We start from the raw sequence: 18,003 nt of genomic DNA on the forward strand, positions 1-18,003 counted from the left end.
TAAGGCAGACTCAGAAATTCTCTAGGGACAGCCGACCAGTGCGATGCCTACATCTGAGGTAACTGCAAAGAGATCTTTCTTTCCATAATTCTTGAATATGAACACCGTCAAACAAAATAAAAGTCCTTTCTCTAAATGGACTCTAAGTAAAATCTGTTCACTGCCTGTTGAGTACTTAATTAACTCCATGATGGCTTAACTGTGTTTTTGTTTGTTGATGTTTGCTGGTTCTAAAACCCAAACATCCCCTGAGATTGGAGCATTATTATTATTATTATTATTAGTAGTAGTATTATTATGCTTTCATTCAATAATAATAATAAAAAAAATGTATGTATTGTTTAGTATATTCTACGCTGACTTTAGAATCATCTCACCATCATTTGCTATCATAAGTTACAATGTAAAATTGGACAAATACTATAGTAGTAATCAATATTTTAGGCTACATATTATGTCATGTTATATTTTGCAAAATATTAGATTTTATATTATTTATTAATATACTTAATGTAGAACAGAAGGCAATGATTTCAGTTTTCTCTCCTTTTTTTTTTTTATATTCTGAAAAAAAAATAAATCTTAAATCTGGTCTCAGTCTCGACTTGGACTCGAAGGGTCCGGGTCTCAGTCTTGACTCCTCATGGACCCAGCTTGTAACTCAGTCACTCACTCACTCACTCACTCACTCAAGTTTAACAAGGCCAAGGGGGCACTACTGGCACTCTAAGTATCTAGAGTGAAAACATCCTTGTGTTAGCTGAAATGGCTGAGTCTCTTCAGCATCGTGGACATGCGAGAAGCACAAGCTTTCTAAGACTTTTGGAGTACTACATGCTGGTGATTTTGCATCAGTGACACCATCCAATTTCTCATGAATCGTCTGCACAACCACTTTAAGAATCAAGCATTAAGCCTTTTTGCTGCTCTGAAGTCTGTACAGACACATTGCTTCTATTCCAAAGTGAAACTGCATTTAATTGAGATTCATTACCAAAAAAAATAAATCGAAACAGTCTACAAATAGTCGAAAACAGTGTTAATATTATTAATATTTCACCTTAATGAGCACAGAACCACAATTCCACACACAAAACACATGGGTAACAATAATCCAATGTCACACAATCACAAGTTGTTTTCAGGTTTTTTTTTTTATTTGTTTTTGCTTTTTATTATTTTGGTTTTCAGTAAATCTCTGTACAAGTAACAAACAAATTAGTGACTGTGTTAAGAGTCTCTCTGAGACAAGTTAGTGCTCTTTATTTTTAAACTTCCTGTGTAGTAGTTGTCAATAACTTAAAGCCTTAGAACAATAATGTACAGTGCATAGACAACGCTTTCACGTCTATATTGAAAAATTCAGACAGAGGTCAGAATTGGCAACCGCACAAACACTACATGAGGATGCAGGAGACAAAACAGAGGCATCTACATATCGAGTGTGATTTCATATGTGAGTTAATGTTTCAAATGCATTATTGCTTTTATTCTGTGAACTACTAAAATAAGCTTAATTTTCATGGTAACACTTGAAAAGTGAAAAGTGGTTCTCAAACTGGTCTTTAGGGCCATACACATGGTCCATATTCTTCCCTTATTTGTACAAATTAAATTGGAGCTAAAACATGGACAGTGTCAGGTGGGCACTGAGGACAGGTTTGAGAATCACTGCATTAATGAATGGGTTGACCTCTGTGTGAGTAACAGATTGGTAAGGCAAATTACTACAGTACATACTTGTTTGGCAAAACAAACCAAATAATAAAATCACTTTTTTGCAATAAGGAAAAAACAGCAGTTTTACTGATACACTAAAACCCTACAATAATAGAGTTTTTGTTCATACCTAAATGCTGCAGCAGCTTCAAATTGGATCTGATATGGACTTGACACCCTACATAATTAATCTAAGGCCGCTAGCCTTTAATATTGCAAGTACAAGTTACACAAATTCACACGTAGGGCACCTCTTAAAACAAGAGGGCAAAACATCAGTATATTATTGAAAATGTGCGTGTATGCATGTGTTTACTGGTTCATCATGCCAGGTGCTCAAGTTGAGGTCTTTGTAAGCATGTAGGCTGTCACGGCAACCGTTACAACAGCGACAGGCATCCACCTGATCCATCTTTCCTGAAACGGCAAGAAGACACACAGATGACACTCCAGTCAGCATTATCTCTTCTGTCGGACCATGTTAACACACACAGACAAACACGCACAGTGACAGGGGGGTGTCAGGAACAAGGGGACGCCAACGGCAGAGCAGACAGAGTCGAAACACGTGGAAAGCTGGGATGGTTAGAAGAGCTATGAGCTAGGCAGGGCAGCCTACGAGTATAGACAGTTTGTCAGAGACATTTGTTAACATGGCAAGGGGTAACAGACAGATGTCTGTTGATTATGAGGTGGACCTGGAAGAGGAGGACAAGGAGTGTTTCGAGAATGATCTGCCAACGTGTTTTGGCTTAGGCAAATGCAGGAGACAGGACGGAGTGTGTTTTTTTTTTTGGCATAGGCCAAGATGGCAGACGCAGAAGCAGAGAAAAAAGGTGCGAGGGGACGGAAGCACTGTGTACCTTTCTACCACAATGGGCCGAAGCACCAATACAGCAAAGCCAGGACAAGGCCGATGACTACGGCTAGGATGGGCGGCAATAAAGACAGCTAAAGGAGGAAAGGGATATTACAAAAACAAAAAAAAAACAAAAAAAAACAAAAAAAAAAAATCAACCTAGGAAGATTTTAAGCAACTTCTTATGACAGACAGCTGAACGGCTTAAAATGGGTCAGAGAGTGAGCTATTCTCTCTTATAGACACAATACACAATGCTTTTGAATGGTATGCACCTTAAAATCTGGCAAAAAAAAGCTCCAGCACCTGTAACAAGGGACTCTAAACTAAAATGAAAACCTGTACTCAATAGTGCTTTGTCAAACAAAATCAGTCATTTCAGGGACAATATACAATGTACTGGTGATCATTCCTCTTGAACTGTCCCTATTGTCTGCTCCCTGTTTGGTGTGATGAGAAGTAATGAAGAATAAAACCCACTTGGTTGCTTTTCTCCTGCAGAGCTTTCAGAGTGGCTTGGCACTGCTTCAGCTCCAAGCCGAGAGAATGCTTCTCCTGCTCTGCCTGCTCACACCTCTCCCTCAGGCCTGACAGCTCAGCCTGTGTCTCCTCGTACTGAAAAGTGAACAAAGAGAGCGATAGGAAGTAAAGTTAAACAGTAAATTGTAGTACTGTCCTAACCCCTACTCAAATGAAAGTTCATGGACCATTTTTTTTTCCCTAAACTTACAGCAGTCCACACCTACCAGCGTTAAGAGACAATAAAGCAGTATTTGGACAGAATTACTTTTCCACAGGGAGGTGGGGTCAGTTCAATTTACCACAGGAGGTCTAACATTTATGATCAATTCACATGGGATAAGAAATCTCAGTATACAGAAATGATTGGCTACTCGATTTACACACCATTACTTCAGAAAACAGTTGAAAACACATTTAAATCATTTAACTTAGCCATTTTTCCAATTACCCTGAACATTTGTCTCGCCGTCTTAAGTGAATGCACTGTCATAAGCATTATCACTATCTTGAGAATTCACAGCCAACAGGCAACATCACTGCATGAAATCACTTTTTTCTGTAAATGTGGCATTTTAATGTTCAGAGCCATATACTTGAGGAGGACAGTACTTATAGGCTTGATTAGCCACAGAGAACACAATTAAACTATTCTTTGTGGTGCCTCCATACTTAAGAAACTCCTTTTCCACGGTATATGACAGCATTTCTACTGACACGTTGATTCACACAGGATTAATATAACCTGGGGTTAGATTTAGAATAGGTAAAAGTAAAAGTGCTGAAATCTTTACTGAGCACACAGTCAGTAAAAACGACTGACATGGTGCATTCGGACGGGACTAAAATTACTGCGAAATGCAAGCAAAAAAGACATTAACCCATCCCCTCATGTTAAACTAATCCCATCTTAACAGTGCTTAAGAGAAGCAGAACCCTAGTGAAGTGAGCAATGTATAAAATGCATAGTGCTACCACCCTGAAAGTTCAATTTGCTGGTTCTGAAGGGCACCAAACTCCAGCTTAATAAGGTAGCAGCAAGAAATTACATTCTTCTGTGTGCCAGTCAAGAAATTACATTCTTCTGTGTGCCAGTCAACTGTGTTGTCCATAATACCATCAAACAGCTCCTACCTCTTTTTGCAGCTCTTTGGTCCTGCTGCTACTCTGCTCCAGCTGGCTGTTTAACTGGCTGGTGTCTCTCTGGTGCTCGTCCTGCAGAGCGCTCAGCCGCGTTTGCAGGTCAACTTGTGTCTTCTCCAGGACCTGCACTGTACTGGTGAGATCCGAGCTCTGGTCCTTACAGCTGAAGGGAGCCAGAGGAGGGACCAAACACATATTAGATATAATCATGACATCATTGCTGCCTCACTGTGCTAACATGAGTAGCAACCTCGAGCTGGATTTAGTTAAAGGTGATTTATTACACTTGTTTAACTTCTTGAGCTTAGACTGTGCATTATGACTCAAAAGACAGGGTACATAATGGTGCATTCAGATAGACTTCATCAACTTAAAGTCTGAATATACACATCACAACTACCAGATGTTTGCAATGGGAGCCATATGCAACTGATACACTTATCACAAACAATACACTTATTTGTACAGATGAAAAGGCAGCCTGGTCTATGTTCATGTGGGATAGACTACTAAAGTCATGTCATCATGCTATTAGAAACTCCAGGTCAAAGTTGGATTTCTCTATCGCACAAATTAATGGGATTTTCAAGTCTCAGTTATTACACCCTGTGGTTAACAAAATGGTTCCAAATTTGATATGTGACCCTACAAACATTTTTCTTCTAAATGCTACTAGAGCCTTTGAATTACAAGGTCAAAAAAGTGTCAAAATACAAATTTTGCCATATGTGAGCTAACACTGTTGCATACTGAACTGACACGATAAGACAAGCAAATACCACCAGAAACAAAGCAGGAAGCTTTGCTGAGTGTGGTAGTTAGGAGCTGGTAGCTGGAGTTATTATGCAATAGCAGTGAAATTTAATGGTAGACTTATTTTCATGCAACATAATTTCAGTGCACAGGACTGATATTTCGAATCAATTCAGAGGATCCAGGGACATTTAGTGCCAAAATGTACATAGGAAAAAAACGTATCAGGTTTTTATGTACCACAAGTCATAATAGCAGCAAGTTCTAAAAATTCCATTCATTTTCGTCATAGAAAAAAACAGCTTTGACTCAGAGTTACTAATACGGGCATGACGTTGACTACGAATGATGCACGATTCATGGGTCTATTAGAATATACTGCATGGTGATACATCATTTGTAAAAACTGTGAAACAGGGAAACCGTCTAGGTGTATCACCTTTATTTATGACTTTGTCAGCCGTTCAAGCTCAACTTTCTTGTGGTAAGTTTGTAATTTCATAGGATTATAAGTTTACAAGGACCAGCTGAGTACACCATACACCGTCCTGCATTTCTCAACCAATGAGATGCATAAAGATGCATCATTAAGGGGCGGTCATGTAGTGGTGCGAGGCAGACCTGCACAGTTCTTTCTCCAGCTGCTGCAGTTTCCTCATGAGTTGGTCCTTCTCAGTGCGCAGGGTGCTGCATTCGCTCTGCAGGCTGCTCTTCTCCTTTTGCTGCTGCACAGACAGATGCTCTCTCTCTGACCTGAGAGACACACACTCCCTCTGCAGGCTCTCACAGTCCCGCTGCACCTTCTCCAGCTCAATCGCTGCATCACACACACACAAAAATACAGACGTTAGCACATATTCCATCTAAAAACACACACACACACACACACAAACACACACACACACACACTCACAAGCATACTGGAATATACTCAAGCAAAAGTGCACAGACACACACAACACAAACTACTCAGTTACATAACTGCTGCAGAGATATGAGTCATCATTCTTATGAGTGTCACATAAATACAAACATTCCTATGAGTGTTGTATGATGATCTCTTTGCTCTTCATGTCACTTCTCTGACTTGCACTCACTTGCAGCTTTCCGTACAAGCCGTATTTTTTCAGCGAGATGTAATGGGTGTGGAAGACACATAAGCTAGCCTTACTTTCGTGTTAGTGGGACACAGAATCAATACAGCCAATCAATGATACCCATTTATCAACCCTGCAACCACAGAAGTGCTGCTACTGCTCTGCTTGCTACAAGAGCCTAAGGTTTTGTGATATTCATAATCTTAACATAGCTGATTTTGATAAGATTTGCACAGTATACATTTTATTATTCAATAAAACAAAATTTGTTTGATGTCAACAGCATCAGTTACATTTTTACTAATGTTTGGGGTTTAAATTGACAGTTCCTTTGTTCTTATTTTGCTATCTGACTGAAGCAAACTTTTCTAGTGTTATACTACTGCTAATGGTGACTAAAACCACCTATATTATGATGAGGTAAAAAATAGGGGTGGGCGATATGGCAAAAATATAACAGCAGGATATTAACATACATTTTCACTGTACATGATATTCATATAAGATTTGATAAAATGGAACAGACAGAATGCACCAGCAGGGGTACATTTACAAAAACATATCAAAAAGGTGTACAATCATTTTTTTTTATTTAAAAAATGTTTTCATTTCATATCCTATGCTACACAAAATCCATTTAAACAGGATTAATTTCTCTAATGAAACATGCAGTGCTGAAACAATGTCCACGATATACCCAGAAAAGCATATTGTGACGTAGTTTATCATGATAAAGATAACATTTCGTCATACTGCCTACCCTCTAGGTAAAAGCGAGTTTAAGGTGTACATCACTGTGGACGGTACCTTGCTGTTTAGCAGCTTTGTCCCTCTGCTGGTTCTGCTGCTGGTGAGTGGCTTGCAGGCTGTCAATCTCACGCTCATACTTATTTGCCGCCAGCTGCCATTTCTCCAGCTCAGTGGTCAGTGTTGCTAGGTTGCCCTTTAGGGCGCTAACCTCGTGGTCCCTCTCAGCTGCTGTCTTCTCCATGGTGCGGCGCAACACCTGTACCTCTTCTTGAGCTGCATGCGCTTCCTGTCTCATACTGAAGATGGTACTGTCCTTCTGATCTCTGAGATGTTCCATGTCATCCTGTAATTTCTGAAGCTGAGCTTTACAAATGCAGAGAAAAAATAAATGATACATAAACAATACATCCAAATTACATACATACACACTCACACACACTCACACACACACACTGCATCCTGCCAGGTACAATGAATAGGTGTGTAATATGCTACAGTCAGAGAGATCTCTTCACACTTACTTTGCAGGATTTTCATCTGCTTCGCTGACTCCTCTGCCTGCTGCTTGCTGGCCTTCTTCTCCTCCTCAAGAAGTCCTGTAGTGTGTTGCACAGACCATCAGGGGAACATGATGAAAACAATAAACTGATCTAAACTGATAATTTATTATTATTATTTATAATTATTATTTATAAGCACTGAAGTAAGTCCATTTTACAAAGATTTGTATTGTTAGCTGTTAAACATTGAGCTGAAGTTCAAAGTGAGTGATACTAAGCCTACCACCTTAAGATAATTTTGGCACTACGACCATGATGCATTGATTGTGAACGAGTCAGCTCTTTAGGTAAATGTTATGGAGCTGGCTTTCACTGAGGAGATGATTTTTTTTTTTTAATTAAGACAAGCCAAACTGATAGACAACAGATAACAAACACAAGACTCTCCTTGAAACATTCTGGCTGCCTCTTGTTACCCCTAAACCTGAAGCTTGTTGTGTTAGTTTGGTTAAGGTTTTGTTCTTGGCTGCTATCATGTAATTCTTGCCATATCACCACAACCAATACAGACATAATGCAATTTTGCCAATAATTATTTAAAAGGTTTTAATTAATAGACTAAGGTTTCTTGAAAATTATATGATAATATTGGCTAAATTTAGGGGGTGACAGGACTAACAGTCTTACTGAATGAAGAGCCTTTTGGGAGTCGAGTGTCGAGTGTGAGCTGAGCCAACTGATCTGACTCACTGAAAAAACAAATTCCTTGTACATCTAAGTCACTTGACAATAAAGTAATTCTGACCATTCTAAATTCAAACATGGACCTTCAAACCTGAGGGAAATGGCCCTTGTCCTATATGTCCCATGCATGGCCTTTACCTTGCAGCTCTACACACTTCTGTTTTCCCGCAGTGGCCTGGTCATGGGCTTCCTTTAGCTCTTGGTTCAGGTGCTGAATCACCTTTTCCGACTCACTGGCCTCCATGGAGCTCCGACTCAACTCATCTACGCAGACACATATATCACAGCTTTGGTGAATTACTTCAAGCACAATCAGACTCACGTCTTTCACATAAAGGAACCATATCAGAGACTGTTATGGATTATAATGGATTGTTAAAGGATGAACCAAATCCTGAGGTTATTTCACGAAGTATGATATTTAAGTTAGTCTGCTAACTCAGACTTAGAGCTTAGATTACCTGGTTGAACTGAGGAATCCTGTTTTGTGAAGTACCACCCTAACGTTTGGCCACCACTGACTATTACTATCTTTTCTATCTTGACACATTACCTGGCAATTCTGCTCTGCTCCAGAGTTCATACTCAGACTGGCCATAGGTTAAATTTAGACTGGAAGGAAGTGCAAGATAATTTCCCCTGAGGTGGGTAAATGGGTCTATTCCATAAATTAATAACTTGACCCAGAATAGATTTACCCTAAAAACATTAAGTCACGAGCTCATTTCTAAACTAGGGCCATTGTCACTATTAAAGATGAACAGCTTTCTTTTTACAAAAAACTGTCTAAGAAATGCAGTCAAAAGTAGCCTGTACTTACCACTGGAGCAAACTGCAACAATACAAGCCATTTCACAACACATTAACATGCCTTCATTTCTATGTAAAGGTCTTTTAGCTTCTGTTTGGAGGTCTCCCAAATAAGAAGCACAGACTTCTTCTAAAATTGGGTTGCAGAGAACCAGGCCATTATATCGACTGCTCCAAAAAGACATGACCTCATCCTGCAAGCTCAAAACACATTCAAGAGTGTGCACCATAAATGGTGATTTTAGGAAGATATCAATGCATGCAGATGCAGGAATTCAGGAAAACAACACTGCACATATCCTGCATGAGTCAGCTGTAACAGGCGAGCCAAACACACTGTCCATGCCAAACATGCCCTTCAGACGTTGCAGGGAGGGTGACAGAGGGAGGACATTAAGGATTCATGAATTCCTGGGTTGTATAAGTCTCAGTCTCATGCTCATCGGTGCCACTCTGGATCAGGCACACGACCTCTCTGCAGTGTGAGGACACAGAGGAACACTCTGGCCTATATTAGTGCTCTAACTGTACGCATGAGCATGAGAGACAGACAGATAGACAGACAGAACAACAGACAGACCGACGACAGATGCATAGATGGCAAAAGGCATGTCAATAGGCATATCCTTCCTTCTGAAAGATAGTTTCTGTCATGCATTGCGTCAAAGAAAAATGTGATCCTGTACGCATATCTGTAGAAGACAGAGTGCTGTATTCATCTCATCAAAGCTGCGCCGCAGGCATTATGTTACATGCATACATCCGGAGAAAATGCATTTTACTGGCAATATCAAATCAAGTAGAAAGCTGTACTAGATGCATAAATGACTACTACCAGCATACACTATGTGCTTTCATCATCTCAAATACACACATAGTTCAGAGCACAATATGCCCTTAACAGTTTGAGAGTATTTAGCCAGCATACTTTCTTTCTACCTCATATAGACAAGCTCTCTATGCAGCCTCTCTGGACCAAACAGTGACAGATACTTTCAATATGAGCTTAGAAGAGCAAAGCTGTAGGTAGGAAAGCCCTGGCACACACATAAAATGATAAAACTACATTCTGATAGTCCAACAGCTGTAGTCACTTCAGTTACCTTTTATTAGAGACACCTTATTCGGGGGATCCTTTAGTTGTTGACCCTCCATGTTCTCTTCTGAAACAGAAGACGTAGAGAGCAGTGTTGCAGCTTAGCGAACCTTTCTCACTTGAACTTCAAGTAAGGGTGGTAATTTAAAAACTACTGTTAATTAAACCTACGATAGTACAACTACTTTCAAATGATAGTATTTCAGCATTAGCCGGCTTGTTTTTGACTTTGTTTTAGTGATATAGCCAATAATGCTAGCTAAAATGGCTAACAGTTAGCTGTTATGAATCAAAGGTTAATTATAGTCACACAAACAAATCCGTTGACGACTGCAAGCGACAGCTGATATATCACTGATGCTCAACATTACGTAACACCAATTATATAATATGCATAAGAGTGTTTTTATAACGAAATTTAAACAGCACACGACAGCACTGAACACTGATAATCAGTACTAAAAGTTACCTGAAGCTGCAGCGCCGTTTGCCGATGCTGAGGAGGAGCAGCGTTTCGGGTCTTCAAATCTTTTACATATTCGCGTTTCTGAGGAGATGTTGGACGATTCCATTTCGGGGGATGGGGGGAGGCAGCTAGTGCAAGTGTGTTGTTCGTAAAGCAGAGCTTTTGTTTCAGACATCAAACCTGGGCTAATATTTGATTGAGTACGATTTAAATTAAAAAGCGCCCCTTGGGTTGTTGTTATGGAGCATCTATAAATGTTTCGGTTTAGGTATTCACTCGCAGTCTCCCCTGAAACTGCTTATTCGGAGGTCTCGCTTGGCCCACATGGTCATGCATCCGAGCACAGGCAGCCGAGGGAGGCTGCAGCTGCGTGCCAGCACAGTCAGGCCCTTTGTTTCACTGCCCGGGGCGAAAGTGATGCACTCGAGTGGGCTCCATCTTACAAGGTGGTCGCTTGTATGTATGTGTCTCATGACCCTCCTATGTCATGAGGGCTGGGTGTCATTCCCATTGATATATACATAACCAGAAAATTTTGTTTCTCGGTGGTAAAAAAGGAAGGAAGAAAGCTGTTTTTTTGTGAGCCAGTTTCTTGGAAATTATTTTTAATTGATTTTAGAACGGAATGATCACACTGGGCATTACAGTAAATGTTTCAAATAAGAGAAAACATCATATGATTTTCTCTTTTGCTCCTTACTGAATATAAAGCATCAAGTGGCGTCAGCTCTAAATACACAATTAGTGTTGCCCCAGTAAGCAGCGTGAGAGCGCTGATGAACCTCAGAACCATTGGTCTTTGTTGTGATGGCTTCCTATATGTAGTATCACTTTGGGCTTTTTCAAATGTGTTTGCTCCTTGCTGCATGTAAAGTATGCAATAGATGCCAGCGCTAAACATATAATCCACAAGCAGTAAGTATTGGGAGAGCACTGATGCAACCTACACACATTAAAATGATGGTTTTTCAATGGTTCTTCAGTAAAGAAAATTGTTTTAAATAGAACCATGAATAGAACACTCAGAGAACCCTTTGCATGGTTAATGTGTTCTTTGCATCATGAAAACATTCTTCAGATTGATGGAGAATGTGCTGTAGATGGTTCTATATAGAACCTTTTTGAAAAATTACTGTATGGTTACCTACATCTCCACTTTCTGCACACTTAAAAAAGATGGTTTCTCAAAAGTTCTTCAATAAAGTAAATGGTTCTTTTTAGAACCATGTGATCAATATAGATCCATTTCATTCTTAAATGGTTCTTTGTATGGTGAAATGGTTCTTCAGATTGAGAATGAGTTCTAAATTGGGCAGTACTGAACCTTTTTGAAAATGGTTCTGTATAGCTCCAGAAACATCATAACAATAGCAGAGCACTTTTTGGTGCTATATAGCACCATTTTCAAGAACCATACAACACATTCTCCATCAATCTGAAGAGCCAGTAGAATGTAATGAAATACAAGCAATTGGAATATGTAATCAGAATACAAAAATTAGGTATCTGTATCTGTTACCTTTTACATATTTTGGACAATACTTTTGGAAAAATTACCAATTAAATTAAAAGAAAACATACCATCTTCAAAAAAACCCTGCTTGTTTCTTAAGTATTTTAAAATCAAGGCATGACATGTAGCAAATATGCTTTTTTGCTGAGCTCAATTAACAGCTTCTTTGTAAACACTGAAGTTCCAGCTAAAGTAGACTGATAAATCGATGTGATGATCAGTTATTAATCTCACTGTTACTGAGCGCTGCTAAAGCCTGAGTAGACTGATAAATCAATATGATGATCAGTTATTAATCTCAGTGTTACTGAGCTCTGCTAAAGCCTGAGTAGACTGATAAATCAATGTGATGATCAGTTATTAATCTCAGTGTTACTGAGCTCTGCTAAAGCCTGAGTAGACTGATAAATCAATGCGATGATCAGTTATTAATCTCAGTGTTACTGAGCTCTGCTAAAGCCTGAGTAGACTGATAAATCAATGTGATGATCAGTTATTAATCTCAGTGTTACTGAGCTCTGCTAAAGCCTGAGTAGACTGATAAATCAATGTGATGATCAGTTATTAATCTCAGTGTTACTGAGCTCTGCTAAAGCCTCAGTAGACTGATAAATCAAGGTGATGATCACTAGTTAATCTCAGTGTTCTTGGGCTCTGCTAAAGCCTGAGTAGAATCAAGGTGATGATCAGTTATTAATCTCAGTGTTACTGAGCTCTGCTGAAGCCTGAGTAGACTGATAAATCGATGTGATGATCAGTTATTAATCTCAGTGTTACTGAGCTCTGCTAAAGCCTGAGTAGACTGATAAATCAAGGTGATGATCAGTTATTAATCTCAGTGTTACTGAGCTCTGCTAAAGCCTGAGTAGACTGATAAATCAAGGTGATGATCACTAGTTAATCTCAGTGTTCCTGGGCTCTGCTAAAGCCTGAGGTGATAAATCAATGTGATAAGACAGTTATTTATCTCATAATTACTAAAGCTCTTGTCATAATCCCTTTAACAGTGGACATGTTTGCATTGAGTGATAAGCTTAGCATAGGTGTTGTACTGGACTCCTGCTTGGGGGATTGCAGGGGCAGCAGTGGACTGAAGCATGCGGTGAGAAACAAAAATTGTTGAGAACTTTATTTAAATGGTAAGCAAATTTTCCATGAAACGTATTAACTGAATAATTACATCAAGAAAACTACTAACCAGTGAAAGTGAGGAACAGTGTGAATTAAGTAAAACAAAATTCCATGTGCCTTATTGAGATATATTCTAAATTTATTCTGAATATGTTCTTTTTTTTATTTTTTATTTATTGTAATTGAATACATTACTGAATACATTTAGGACAATGTATTCATTATTCAGTCATCACTATTTTTTCAAAGTATTTTGCCCAACACTGCTTGTACAACTTCCAGACATGGATCAGTAGGTCACAGTTCTCATATCAGTTTCCTGTTTGCCTTTTAATAAATGAAATTACAAGCAGGGCAAAAGAGATGGACAGACAGACAGGCACACAGACAGACAGGCATGTGCACAACCAGAGAAGGAGAGAATGACAGAAATATTTTCTATTTCTAAATATTGTTTCATATTATATAATAAAAAGGCTTCATTACAAAACTCTTACTTTGTACCCACTATGTCCCCTGAAATGTTAATCATGAAAAATCAAATAAAGAAAATAAAAGCAAGTGACTACTAGACTCCGTAGTTGCCATGGTTACTGCGCAAGCCCATGTCTTATTCACAGCACAGGCCTGTTTGATTGTGTCCTCATAAATGGCATTGGCTCAGAAGGAAGAAAGGGGGGAAAAAACATCCTGTACTGACGACCATTGGGCCCGAGATGACCTTGTCCTCTGCTGTCAATACGTGAATGAAAGGGATGAGTCATTCTCCATAAATCTTCCTAATATCTCCCGCTTGCTGATTTTACATGGGATTAAGATGAAGCTGCTGCCTGCCGCAGCTTTTCATGCTCTGTTAATAAAGAGCTGGACCTCAGAGGAAAAGATCCCCTTACCTGAAAAGATTTTTAGGCTTGGATCATCAGGATCACTCTCTCTCTCTCTCTCTCTCTCTCTCTCTCTCTCTCTCTCTCTCTCTCCGTTTCTCTTTAACATCCTCTTTAATCTGTAGCTGACTCTTATATAATGCGTACATGCAAAATGACCATTTCACATAAGAGCTCATACCTTCGGTGAATGGCCTGATATTTTTATTCATTTAAACCGAGCCAGAAAAATAAAGAGTAGGTAAAATATGCACAAGGACTAATGATATAACTCAATATATGGACCATTCTACTAATTTAGCTCAAACTGCAGTTTCAGAGTAAAAATATAAATAAAAAAGCAAACAATTGAGTATTCAGACCTTAGGTATTTACAGGTGTTATGTTATGAAGGCTGTCTCGAACTCTAAGCCCTAATTTTCAACTCATGAAAACAAATTTGTGAAAATGTTATTTTTTTGTTGCATTATTTTCAGTGTTGTTTTTAAATATATATTTTTTATTTCTATTCAAGTATAGTTGAAAGTTTTAGATTTATCATGGCTTTAATTTTTAAATAAAATACTTTATTTATATAAAAAAATGCTGTCCAAGGTTTTCATGTCACTACCGCAACACATAATTTTACTCCATAGGCGGAGCCTTATTTTAGCCTCACCCCTGCATTTTAGAGCAGGAAGTGAGACTGCATTCTTGTCCCTCATGGCCATAAGTGATCAGTTAGACCCCACTGTTTCCATGTAAACATTTCCCAAAGTCTGAAAATCAGTGTGAAACATTAAGAATTGTCACCACTGAAACACATTTTTTGCAATTAAGTCCATTTTTTGTGTTGCGTTTGCGTTTTTTGTTTTAATTTAAAATATGATTTAATTTAGAATATGTATACATGACTTTGTACGTATACAACTGTTCAAAGCTGTATTTGCTAGTCATGTACTGGCTAGCATTGACTTAAGTTGCTCAAAATGAGATAAAAATGTAACTACTGAAACATTTGGTAAAGTTTCGGTAGTGTTACGATTGTTTTTGTAGTGACAAAAACAATCATTCATTTTTTCAATCATTTTAATGAAATAAACATAATTAAGATATTGGGTCACTCAAAGCAAAAGAATTTGAGTCGAAAGTCCAAGCCAGTTAAAAGTCCAAAATGTGTTTTCAACTTTGACTTCAAACCACTTCAGTAGAATGATCCATATACTTTTTTTAAAGTTATAATATATAGTCGTATGCAAAACTTCAAACCTCTACCATTAAATTATGTTTTGTTGTATTTCTTGCAAATTTTGCAATTTATTTGCTGAATTTAAGATATTGCAAAAAATAAACATATAAACATAAAACATAACATGTGCCCCAACTGTGCACAGGCCACAAATTTATGTTTTATTTTTCCCAACATGTTAAATTCAGCAAACAAAAAGTAACTGTGCAATAAAATGCGCAAAAGTGTGTTTTGTGGAGGATATGTTAACTTATTTACACTTAGAGACGTGTAATTTGATAAGGGGCACACAAACATTTGCACACGATTGTATATTTGTAGTAATATCTAAACCAGCGAAATTGCGTAGTTGGAACTGCATTAATAAAGATTATGTCCAATTTCACAAGTGATAATAATATAACATCACATTTAATATTATCTATTACAACTTATTCAGATTCGACCGTAATTTATATTTAATTATGTTAACTGATCTGGATCTATCATCAGAATCATTTTAGCTGTGCAATATTTGTGCTGAAACAAGTTGAAAAGCAATGAACTGAATTAGATAATTAATGAAAGAAGGACTAATTAAAGAGATTAAATGGAGTTTGAAGGTAGTGCTGAGTCTCTTAAGGGGAACAGCGTAAACCTGGACAACCCAATGTGTTCCAGCTGGGCAAAAGTAGACTAAAGCCAGCATAGAGGCTGATCGGGGTTGGCGACAGACACACTGCTGCTGTATGAGTCAGAGAGAGAGAGGCCGTGTGCGTGCATGTGCGCGAGTGTGTTTCTGGTCCAGGGCCGACAGGTAAACTGTCCCGGTGAGGGGGGTAGCTCTGCAGGCTCCTGCTGTGAGGTGAGAGGGGAGAACAGATGGCAGGAAGGACAGACTGAGGGAAAAACAGAGTCAAGAGAACAAGCCTGCTATCTCTCTCTCACACACACACACAAAAGCACAAGGTAATTTTCCCCTTTCCCCAAATGTACTCGATCAACCAAGACGTCTGGTTTCCAAAGCTTCCTTGGAGCTATGAGGCTAATATAGCTAAGTAATGCAAGCTTATGTATACCACTTAGCATCAGGCAAACCAAGTGTTAGCGAGTCTATCTGACATTATGTGCTTTTTGACACTTCATGACATACTGTTATCTAACAGAACAGACAAAGAGCATTTCACTGGGAGTTCGCTAGTTTGGTCATCGGTGATGCCACATCCATCCGTGGCAAGGAGTCCAAGAGGGTTTAGTTAGCCTCACTCTCTCTGGGTGGCCAGGATGGCCCTTCTTCTCACACCCCTCAGCATGATGCTGGTCAATGCAGGGATCTATTAACTAACTAACAGAATTAGCAGTTAGCATTCCCCTCTAAGCATGCCTAGTTGTCCAATGATGCTACGTTCGCTGCACTTCAAAGGAAAAATCCCAACACACTTAAGGTCAAAATTCACAAAAAGTTTTTTGGGGGCTTTAGTATGGGAGAAGCTTAAAGAAAGAGCATTAATAAACCTTAACATGTACAAAAACAGTTTCATACTGCTGCAGGTATTAATCTAATTTGTTGGTTTTATCTATTGGTAAATTGCAAGTCAGCAGCTGTGATGTAATCTTTTTCGCCAGTGTTTTTCTTGAGTACCAAATTCGACAGACATTGGTTTGTTAAGATTATCAGTTCCATTTATGTCGATCTGAAGCATTAACACCTTCATGTGTAATGATGAATAAGAAATGACTTATTCTGCATTTTGCAGATGCTGAATCATTTGCATCTTTGGTAATCCAAGCCTTGAATTCTTCATTTTGAAGCCACTCTTCTTGGAAAGAATGAAAAAACCTCTTTTTGGGGAATTCTTCCTTGGCCATTTTTGCACTTCATCAAATGATTGGGGGAGACCTGTAGTGGGTAGAACAGACCATGACTAAATTGGAAAGTAAATTGGGTTAAAAAAGGCCAAAACTACACAGCACAGCTAAAACAGTAGCAGCTATATTGATCTCTGAATAATGTCTTTAGTTTTGTCCATTTGTATAGATAATAGTATGTCATTCAGAGTCATAAACCACATAAGCCTATTTGACATTAGTTAACAACTTGACAGTGAAATTGTGTGATGATTAGCTTTCTATTATGCTAACTGGCATGGCTAAATAAGTTTGCACAAACATGAGTTCTAGGTTCCCAGGGTTCTATGTTCAGCTCTTTATAATCAGAATTCAAAATTATGCAATTATGGAAAGGTTCCTAAGTAAGATCATGGGGACATCTAAGGTCATAGGGAACAATAGGAAAAGATTTTTCTGTAGGAACTCACTTGCCCTCAGCGAGGCCAATTAGCCTGTGAGCTAATTAGCTTGCTTACTTTTAATTTAAGTTAGCAAACTTTGTAATTAAAACCATTTTTTTGAGAAGTCAGACTGTAGAATACATAAATCTTTTGAATAGTTGCTTTGTCTGGTTTAAGTGTGGTACACTGCCCTTTCTTATTGTTGCTAGTCATGTAGCTCATTGCTAACTAGCAAGATTGCCAGGCTTGGCTGTGATGCTTTTAAATGTTCAATCTGATTATGTTTTATTTATTTATTTATTTATTTTTTACTGAAGATGTGACATCACAATATGTACATTTGTAAATATACCAGAAGTACAGACATTAGTTTTATTTTCATGTTGACGAAGCATGATTAAGGCAACCTGGGACAGTAGCGCTATTTCCTACGTAAATTTCAGGAGCATAGCACCCTGGCAATGTAGTATTGTGTCTAAAAAATTGCAAAGACAGAACACTGCACCTGAGGACCATAGGGC

General features: G+C 38.5%; 1 protein-coding gene across 2 annotated transcripts; it reads right to left on the reverse strand.

Annotated features, from left to right (window-relative positions):
* Window positions 1–1,135: 1,135 nt before the first annotated feature.
* slmapb (sarcolemma associated protein b) lies at window positions 1,136–10,581 on the reverse strand. 2 transcript variants are annotated; one of them, XM_036591826.1, is made up of 10 exons: window positions 10,460–10,581; window positions 9,998–10,057; window positions 8,223–8,348; window positions 7,362–7,436; window positions 6,898–7,203; window positions 5,615–5,810; window positions 4,232–4,403; window positions 3,059–3,193; window positions 2,583–2,670; window positions 1,922–2,136 (listed from the first exon to the last, which is right to left on the reverse strand). In XM_036591826.1, exons 1-9 carry the CDS (start codon window positions 10,560–10,562, stop codon window positions 2,587–2,589), a joined length of 1,257 nt encoding a protein of 418 aa, XP_036447719.1. In that variant the 5' UTR covers window positions 10,563–10,581; the 3' UTR covers window positions 1,922–2,136; window positions 2,583–2,586. The 2 variants fall into 2 exon arrangements, with proteins under 2 accessions (XP_036447720.1, XP_036447719.1); XM_036591827.1 differs by lacking the exon at window positions 2,583–2,670 and having other exon boundaries at window positions 1,136–2,136; window positions 10,460–10,580.
* Between the last annotated feature and the right edge of the window lie 7,422 nt (window positions 10,582–18,003).

This window comes from Colossoma macropomum, unplaced genomic scaffold (genome assembly GCF_904425465.1).
Source record: "Colossoma macropomum unplaced genomic scaffold, Colossoma_macropomum, whole genome shotgun sequence".
Taxonomy (NCBI): Eukaryota; Metazoa; Chordata; class Actinopteri; order Characiformes; family Serrasalmidae; genus Colossoma; species Colossoma macropomum.

Excerpts from the sequence above, each read along its gene's own strand:
- slmapb (XM_036591826.1), bottom strand. The coding sequence starts at position 10,562 with ATGGAATCGTCCAACATCTCCTCAGAAACGCGAATATGTAAAAGATTT. Across the intron at positions 8,349-9,997 it reads TAAGGTGTCTCTAATAAAAG|ATGAGTTGAGTCGGAGCTCC; the intron begins GTAACTGAAGTG and ends GTGTCTGCGTAG. Across the intron at positions 3,194-4,231 it reads CCAAAGAGCTGCAAAAAGAG|TACGAGGAGACACAGGCTGA; the intron begins GTAGGAGCTGTT and ends TTCACTTTTCAG.